Source organism: Crocuta crocuta, unplaced genomic scaffold (assembly GCF_008692635.1).
Source record: "Crocuta crocuta isolate KB4526 unplaced genomic scaffold, BGI_CrCroc_1.0 scaffold3369, whole genome shotgun sequence".
NCBI lineage: Eukaryota > Metazoa > Chordata > Mammalia > Carnivora > Hyaenidae > Crocuta > Crocuta crocuta.
In genome coordinates, this window is record NW_027533254.1 from 70,851 (window position 1) to 80,324 (window position 9,474).

The 9,474-nt window shown below is 43.7% G+C and overlaps 1 protein-coding gene and 1 pseudogene across 1 annotated transcript in view; both read right to left on the reverse strand.

Moving 5' to 3' along the window:
* The window catches only part of LOC144216922 (olfactory receptor 12D3-like), a 56,305-nt pseudogene extending 53,931 nt beyond the window's left edge, over positions 1-2,374 (reverse strand).
* Positions 2,375-5,269: 2,895 nt separating this feature from the next.
* IGSF1 (immunoglobulin superfamily member 1) overlaps positions 5,270-9,474 on the reverse strand; it is a 14,033-nt gene continuing 9,828 nt past the window's right edge. The window contains exons 13-19 of the mRNA XM_077746372.1: positions 9,278-9,474; positions 7,648-7,935; positions 7,179-7,466; positions 6,696-6,983; positions 6,301-6,579; positions 5,785-5,908; positions 5,270-5,630 (exon numbers count right to left, since the gene is read on the reverse strand). The exon at positions 9,278-9,474 is cut by the window's right edge and continues 17 nt beyond it. Of these exons, the coding sequence (XP_077602498.1) occupies positions 5,495-5,630; positions 5,785-5,908; positions 6,301-6,579; positions 6,696-6,983; positions 7,179-7,466; positions 7,648-7,935; positions 9,278-9,474 (1,600 nt within the window). The 3' untranslated portion in view covers positions 5,270-5,494. The remainder of the gene's footprint in view (positions 5,631-5,784; positions 5,909-6,300; positions 6,580-6,695; positions 6,984-7,178; positions 7,467-7,647; positions 7,936-9,277) is intronic.

Below are 9,474 nucleotides of genomic sequence, written 5' to 3' on the forward strand. Positions count from 1 at the left end.
TTTATTGACCTGCCACCACCAGCCAAGTGTTTTTTTTTTTGTTTTTTGTTTTTTGTTTTTTTAAGGTATTTGCCCAGAACAGGGACCATTTAATCACATTGGACCCCTCCTTAAGGAAGGAAGTTGAAAAATTTTGTCTAGTGAAAGCAGTGTCCTGGAGTTCTGAGAGGGAAGGGGAGAAATCAAGACTAGATTTAGGGACATGAGCAAGTTTTCTTTCTTACTAATCCTGGAGACCAGCTTTCATTGGTAATAAGGGGAAACAGAGAAAAGGAGGAGGCTGAACTGGACTTCAACAGAAGGGCCACAGGGTTACCATTGGGCAGTGGACAGTAAGCTAGATTGAGGTACCTCCTTCCCTTGAGAGTGCAAGGTCAGGATCTCAGAATAGCCTGAGACAGCATACTTAGTGGTTATAAACACAAACTCTGGAGCCAGACTGCCTGGGTCCAAATCCTGTCTCTAACACTTGTTGGCTGTGTCACCTAGGCAGGTTGCTTAATCTCTATGTGGCTCTGTTTTATTCCTTGCAAAAAAAATGTGAAAAATGATAGTACCTGTTTCATAGATTTATTGTGAAGATTAAGATGCTTAATAAATGGGGCGCCTGGGTGGCTTAGTCGGTTAAGCGTCCGACTTTCGCTTAGGTCATGATCTCGCGGTTCATGGGTTCGAGCCCCGCGTCGGGCTCTGTGCTGACTGCCACCTCAGAGCCTGGAGCCTGTTTCAGTCCGTGACTCCCTCTCTCTCTGACCCTCCCCTGCTCACGCTGTCTCCCTCTCTCTCCTAGAAATAAATAAAAAACATTAAAAAATTTTAAAAAAAAGATGCTTAATAAATATAAAGCTCTAGAACAGAGCCCAAGAAATACCAAGTGAATATGAGTGTCAGTTCAATAACATAAATAAAAAGTGGAGTGTGAAGGTGGCCAATTTAGTAAATATTTGTTGTACACCTACTATATTCTAGACACTGTGCTATCCAGGATTTAGTATGGGAGAATCTGGCTTTGGAATCTGACAAAGTTGGATTCTAATTCCAGCTCTGCCCTTGGCTCTGAGCTAGGTGGCCTTGGACATGATACCTTACCTGTTTGAGCCACTGTTTTCTAATGTGTACAATGGGAATAATAATAGGATTGAGTGACACAGAATCGTTGTGAGGAGTGAATGAAGGAATGCCTATGTATATGGCATATCAAAGGAGGCTCATTAAGTGGTAATATATGATGTCTGTATGCTGGGGCCTATATGATGAAATGTAACAGGAATAAATTTCAAGTCTTATATCTGAGTTAAAAACTCAATTTCAAAATAACAAATCCCTTGCACAAGTGAAGAACAAGAAAGGATCGCACTGGCAAGAGTTTGTGTGAAAAAGAGCTGTGGATTTTAGGTGACCATAGTTTCCTATGAGCCAGCAGAGTGATCTGGCTGCCCAAGGACTAATGTAATTTTAGATGGCATTAATACAAATGGTGAGTTGAGCTCCTGGAAGATGATCATTTCACTGTCCTGTGTGCTCTGTGTTAGTAAGGTCACTTCAGATGCACAGGTTTGCATTTTGCTCACAGTGTTTCTGCACGGACAATGACAAACTCACTGACAAACCTTCCAGAAGTGGCGACCTGGCTTGGGAGGCATTGGAAAACTCTTTCTTGAGGACGAGATTAAAATAACCCAGGGAGCACCCTCCTACACTGTTGGTGGGAATGTAAAATGGTACAGCCCCTCTGGAAAACAGTGTGGAGGTTCCTAAGNAAAAAAATAAAAAAATAAAATAAAATAACCCAGGGAGGGAAGCACTAAGGCAATATTTGAAACAGTTCTTTCTTTTAATGCAAATGTTTACAGAACACACCCCACATCCAGTCTGTCAGCAAATTCTGTTGACTCTTTTCTAAGATTATATCAACAATACAACCATTTCTGATCACCTCTCTGCTACTGTGTTGACCTAACCCACTCTCTCGTCTGATTACTGCAAAAGCCTCCCAACAGATCTTTCTTGCTTCTGCTCTTACCCTTTAGTATACTCTCCATGCAGAAGACTAGACAGTCTTTGTAAACCTAAGTCTTCTCATGTCACTCAGGTAAATTCCTATTTTGTTCACGGTGTAAGTCAAAGTCCTTACAGAGACCTGCAAAGGTCTTGCTTGGCTTGCCTCCCACCACCTCCCTGACCTTATCTCCTGCTCTCCCCCTTGCTTACTGAGCTCTGACCACTATAGTATAGTTATAGTTCATCCAACCAACCAGGCATTCTCCTGTCTCAGGGCTGCTGCACTTGCTGTGCTCACTGACAAGAACCCACTTTGCCTAGATATCTGCAAGGCTTGGTCCACGTTCCCTTCAAACCGTAAGTCAAATGTCATCTTCTCCGAGAGGTAGACTCAGCTATCCTTTTTAAATTGCAACAATTTCCCCACTAGTCACTTCTGTATTTCTTATATCTGCTTTATTTTTCATTACATCATTTATCATTGTTTACTATTCTATGTAAGTATTCTATCTCATATTGTTCTATACAATAATAGATATCTAAGATGCATAGAAGAGTGGCTATGGTTGAATCTGGAAGGAGTTGGATAGACATGAACTCTGCCCTCTCCAAAGCCTGGGTAACTGAGAGTTAACCACATAGAGATACATTTGGAAATGAATGTTGGCCAAACCCAGGAAGTACCACTGGTGAGATGTTATGGACTGGAGGAGGACAACTCACATCTTCTGGATGTTGTATATGTGTAAGAAGTAGATTTCATCTGTGTTGCAACTTGAGGTAGAACTAGAGCTGGTGAATATGAAAGGAATGTACACAGGCAGATATGGGATCAATCAAACAATTTGAAATTCTCAGGTTGTGTCATGAAGTGGTGGGCTCCCCATCCCTAGAGGTGGACCTACCTGAAACCTCTGCCATGAAAGAGATTCTGTACTGTGTGGGGGATTGGACCACACCACCCTGACAACTTTTGTAGCTCTGAGATGCTGGGGACAAAGATGTGTGAGCTCAAGGATCAGTGGTAATTTACATTTGTTTTTTAAAGATGGGAAGAGGATCTTTGTCCTATGTTCCTGGAGTCCCAGAGACAAATTCTGCTCTCAAAGGTCCCTTCCATCCTAATTGAGATTCCATTTCCCAGAAATTACCTAATACTGGGCTGATGATTAGAGGCCAGCCAGGGGTAAAGGAACAGATTCCCATGGCAACCAGGTTGAAAAAAGTGCCATGTGGAGCATTGTCAGCAACAAGCTAAGGTTGCATTATAAATAGATATTTAATTCATTGAGATAGTTTGTGACGACTTCTGCATTATAAATAGATATTTAATTCATTGAGATAACTCTGACAGTGAGTAGGAAACTTAAATCTCAAATCCACTCTTTGTCTTTAAGTATTTCACAGTTAATTGACAACTATTTTTTCCCTTCTAAAACATATAGAACTTAGTTCTCTAAGTGAAAGAATGGTATATGTAAGTGTTTTTAGAAAACCAACTAACAGTCCAGTGTCACAATATTTCTCACTATTTGTTTCTGTTTTTAAATTTTTTTCTCACTATTTGTTTCTCATTGAAAGGTTTATCAAAATTTTATCTGATTCCATAAGCACCTGCGTTTAAATCCTTTTGACCCAGGAGACCCCAGGTTCAATATCTGGATTTCACAAGAGCCTTTTTCTGCATTTTGCCTCACCTTCTTCCTGCTTTTCTAATTCAGAGGCTTCTCTAGATGTCAGTCTTTGGCTCTCTGCTCTTTTCTTCCCATTTCTCTTTCTGTTGTTTTAAGAGCTAAAGTAATCAAATGATCACTTGCTAATTTGCACAGCCCTGACACAAGCCTTGATAATACACTTTGGAACACCTGATGATTGGAAAACAAAACCAGACCTGAGCAAAGACTTCTATCCTAAAACTAAGGACCAAGAAAAAGCTTCCCTTTATTGTTCAAAATGTACAGCTTGATTGAGGGCTAGGGATTATGAGTTTGAAAGCAGAGAGTACTGCTCAGCAGAAAGCAACATTTAGGTTTTGGTAAATTCAAATGTAAAATCACTTTTGAAATGCAGTTTTTAGAAACACTATAAGAAATTTGTATAAGAGACCAATAGAATCTCATCAAATGGAAATCAGAGTGAGACTTTGTACTTCTACATTCCAAAGAGCTTAATACAAATTAGTCTATAGTACTCAGTGTTTCACTCTATAAGGATTAAGGGAAATGGGATGCATTTTTTTTCCATTAAGTTGCTGGGTAAATAAGCTCCCTAATGTTAGAACACAGGAGTTGCTTTATAAATTTTATTGTAACCTGGGATAAATAATTCACTGTGTACAGCACCTTTGTGCATCATTTTACTGAACAGTGTTGGCTTAGAATTAAACAGTGTTGGGACGTAAGGAACTCTAGGGTCAGGTTTAAAAGAATCATGACCTCCTCTAGGACCTGTAGGTCTATTCTTCTGAGGTCTTAAACAGGTTCAAGGAACTAGGTAAGGTCCCTTCCCCAATTCAATCCCCTTAATGTATAGTGAATTACCACCCATGGAGCAAATGGCATGCTGATCCAGGGAGGAAGATCAGGGGCTCAGAATGCAAGCCAGACCCCACTTGGAGTCATGCAAGGAGACATTGGGAAGCCCCTTTCTTCAAATCAACCACCTCAACTGCTTACTCACCCTCTGAGATCCCAATACCAGAGACCCATTCCTTTGGGAAAACAAAGCTCTCTTTAGGGATCATTGAACTATTCAGCTTTTATCAACCAGTTAGACTTAAGAGTGAATTAATACATACTCCGTGATTATCAGGTAAGGGCCACAAAGCATATTTTGTCAATTTCAAACTTCTGCAGAGGGCTAACTTTGATGTTTGAAAGCAGGCATACTATGGACCTACGAGTAACAGGGTAAAAAGGATATACTTTCAATATTTGCCCTCCTTGGGCTGAACTTAGAAGGAATGTTGCCATTCATCCATTCATCCATCCAATAATGAGATGGAAAGATAAAAGGACATTCTACTCAGTGACAATGTCTCAAACCAAATTGGGAAGTACTCTTGTGGAGTCTTCCCTCCTTCCCCTTAAGCTCCTTCTTTTGTGCTAGCAGCCCCATGCTCTCTTATTCTCCCATGGAGGTCAGCTCCAATACACCATTTCTAAGCTCTAAGTAGACAATTGGCTCAGGGAAAAATCACTGCCATAGTTTTATTGGTTAAATAGTGAATACTCTCTTTATTCAGAAGATATGTTTTTAATAGAGTTTCATGCACCAATAAATCAGTACAGTGAGGAGTTACAGGGGTAGGGAATCTCTCTTCAGGAAACATCTCACCCTGTTAGAGCTCTCAACTCCCAGAATCCCCTTGACCCAGCTCAGGTGATTACTGGCCAAGGAATGGTAGATGGGGTTGACTCCCAGTATAAGTCAGATCTGCAGGTCTCTGAGGATAAAAGAGAGGAGAGGAAAGCTCTTGTAAATGAGGAGATTATTATATTGGGACTGGCAGTTCCACTGAGGTTCCCTGAGAGACTGATGAGGGAGAGCTGCTGTTGGCGCCTGGTTCTCCCTCTTGGTTACACTCTTCAAGGGCTATGGTCTGGTCTCTTCCATCTGTCTCTGAGTCCCTGTGCAGAGAAAAAGACATGACTAAGGGAGGATCCAAAACCATTATCCTGAAAACAGTTTCTGTTATGGGGCTCAGATATTTGAGGAGTATTTATATCACTGTTTCTCCAGAAGCCCTGGGTTTATAGAAGGAGGCTGACATGAGGCATTTACCTGGTTCGGAGTCGAGGCCACTTCTTCCACTCTATGGCTAGCACCACCCCCAAGGCTACAACTACCACCACAATCAGACTACTCCGGACAATGTTTCCCACAGTGCACTCTTGAGCAGCAGGCCCTGTGATGATAAAAGAGAAGAAACCAAGGCCATGGAGGTTACCACATGTCTTTTCTCCTGATCTCTCTTTGCCCCCCCTCATCTGGCATCGTCCAGGGTTCACGTGGAAGCCATGTGTTGAGAATTCAGAGGGGTTGGTCAGAGCCAGCGCTTATGCTGAGGCGGAAGTAGCCGTCCTTTTGGGGGGTGGACGATGCCTTGAAAGTATCCTGCTCACTATCTGTGAGTGAATCCAAGGTCCCACTTCCCTACTAGCCCTGGGAGAAAGATAGCCACACTTAAGGTCTCTGACTCCAAACCCTCCCACCTTCACATTTAGGCGGTCTCCATTGGAACTGTCTCTGGGATCCTAGGCGGGTCATGCTAGGACAATGGAGGGATTATCCTCTCACCTGCTGCCCCCACCAGCTCCAGGGCATCACTAGGCTCTGACCAGATATCAGGATAGGCCTGGAGGCGGTAGCTGCAGCTATAGTTGCCAATGCCTTTTCCTTCTACGTTGTTGATGACAAAGTCCCCATCCTCTGAGAACTGCTGAGGAGCCTCTTCACCATCATGCTCCAGGACAAATTCAACACCTGGCAGGGGTCCTCGGCACTGAAGGGTGATGTCTTTCCCTAGCTTGAACACGGTGCTAGGCCAGGCTGACAGCGAGGGCTTAGGGGGCTTATCTGCAACCAACCAGGACAACCAACCAGTATTCGAAGAAGCGGCCCTGAACCCACTTAGGGCTACCTACTTCAAAACTAGAAAATCTAGACTATTTATGAGGTCTCCAGGACCTTACCAGTCACCCAGATCTCCAAGAAGTCACTGTGATTCGAAGCCTCAAAGGGAGCAGAGTCCAAATAATAAACACAGCTATAGATCCCAGAATCTTCACCTCTCACCGCTGGCATCCAGAAGTCAGCCCTGTACCCACTTGGCCTCTGTTGCTCCAAAGGCTCTTGAGTGCCCTCCTTCAGCAGGACAAATGTTGAGTCTGGAAGTTCCCCTTGGCATTGAAAGGTCATATTTTCTCCAGGGGCTACAATGGGACCTGGCTGGGCTAAGAGGCTGGGTTTGGGGAGCAAACCTAGAAAAAATTAACTGCTGGTCAGAGAGAGAAGGCCACATTCCAGTGTGCCACCCCTGGAGTCTGTTCAATAAAGAAGAAAGACTATTGCTTGCCTCTCCTTGAGCTCTTTGAAAACTATTTCCATGAAGCATCTTGCAGTCCATTCTCTCCCCTCTATGCTCCCATGCCCACTCCAGAGCCCCTTCTCCTTACCTGTGACTATGAGTTCCAGAGTGTTGCTAGGCTGTATCTTGATAGAGCTGGTCCAGTCAGGGTGGTAGCAGCAGCTGTAACGCCCTATGCTAGCACCAGATATGTTGGTGATGGGGAATGCCCCATCATTACTGGTGGATCCCCAGAGCTGCACTGAAGTGGCTTCTCTTTCTCTGTGCAGAATGTACCCTACTCCATGGACTGGCCCCTGGCACCAGAGAGTAACATTCTGCCCCACAGGAACCACAGAACTGGGCTCAGCAAACAACCATGGCTTGGGAAATGTGTCTAGGAAGAGATGGAAGATGGAAATTAGTGAGTATGGAAACTTATCATTCACTGCATTTACCTTTTACCTTTCTCCTTCTGGACACAATGGTTCACCTCTAGGGTCTGGCCTAGCCTTCTACCCTCCCTAACCCCTACTCCAGTTGTCTCTGTCCCAGTCTTCTATCTTGACTGTTCTTACCAGTCACCCAGATCATAATGGGCTTGCTGAGATGTGATCCCCTATTTGACATGGTCGTCTCGTAGTAGACACAACTGTAGTTCCCAGAGTCCTCAGCTCCGATGGTGTGGAGGAAGAAGTCAGCAGAGTTCCCTGAGGTGCTCTGGAACTGTAAGGGAATCTGGTTTCCTTCCTGTAAGAGGGCAAACCTCATGCCTGGGAAAGCCCCTTGGCAGCGCAGGGTCACAGTCTTTCCAGGAAGCACTACAGGACCTGGCTGCGCGACGAGAGTGGGTTGCGGGTAGTATTCTGAAATTCAAGAGACCACAAGGTGAAAGAAGTCCCCACCTTCTGCAAATTGCTTTTCTAGTGTTATTGTAAAAAACAGTATGTGTTTGGGGTGCCTGGGTGGCTCCGTTGGTTAAGCACCCAACTTCAGCTCATGTCATGATCTCACGGTTCATAGGCTCGAGCCCTGCATCAGGCTCCAGCCCTGCATCAGGCTCCGTGCTGACAGCTAGCTCAGAGCCTGGAGCCTGCCTCAGATTCTGTATCTCCCTCTTTCTCTGACTCTCCCCTGTTCACGCTGTTTCTCTCTCTCAGAAATAAATAAAATATTAAAAAAAAGAAAGAAAGAAACAGTATGTGTTCGTTGTAGCAAATTAGAAAATACTAAAGGTGCCTGGGTGGCTCAGTCCATTAAGTGATTGACTCTTGATTTCACCTTAGGTCATGATCTCACAGTTCATGGGTTTTAGTCCCACATTGGGCCCTGTGATGACCATGCAGAGCCTGTTAGAGATTCTCTCTCTCCCTCTCTCTCTGTCCCTACCCCACTCACATGTGTGCATGCTCTCTCAAAATAAATAAACTTAACAAAAAGAAAATATAGAGAAAAACCTAAGGAAATACAATTCTACCACTCAAATATAATCATTCTTTATACATTTCTCTGTTTTTCTTTTTCATTTTTTCTTATGGGTGCTCATTTATTATAGCTGTAACTGTTTGCATAACTGGGATCCTATTGTATGTACAGTTGTGTAGTTTAATATTTTAACTTTATATAGTAAACAGTATCCCATGACGTTAATCAGCCTTTGAAAACTACCATTTGTAATGGCTGCATAATATGCAGCTGTCATTTCAAGGTCTTTGCCCTTTCTCTGAGGGCCATCCAGCCCACCAATCTCTGACAGCCCATCTAAAGAAAAAGTGAGCATTGAGTCTAAAGCTCAAGGCCAAGCCACAAAATGATTTCAGAAGTAGAGCAACGTGAGCTTGGCCTTGGGGATAGAACACCCGCATCTACCTCCCTTCTTTCCCTAGAAGTGAATTACTTGCCTTTCCCCTCTCCTTTGACTCTTCCCCCTGTATTAATAATAATATAATCAGCTGCCTTTCATGGACTGTTTACCATGTACCAGGCACTTTCTTAAGCACTTCCTTGGTGACTTTTATTTTATTTATTTATATATTTGAATAGGCTCCATGCCCAACGTGGGTCTTCAACTCATGACCCTGAGATTAAGAGTCACATGCTTTATCTTGGTGAATTTAAGAAGGAGCGCTTTTACTCTCCTGCTGGCAGCCCTTCCACCCACTGTCCCAGGGTCAATACTGTCTCCATATGCATGTCCCCACTCCTAACCTGTCACCACAAGCTCCACAGGGTCGCTGGGCTCAGACCAGATAGCAAAGTCATAATAGCGGCAGCTGTAATTCCCTCCATCACCAGAGCCTACTGAAATGATCAGAAAGTGAGCTGCACTGGCCCCTGGACTTGCCCAAGACCTGTCACTGGATGCTATTTCACTTCCATCTTTGTAGAGAATAAAGCTCATGTGC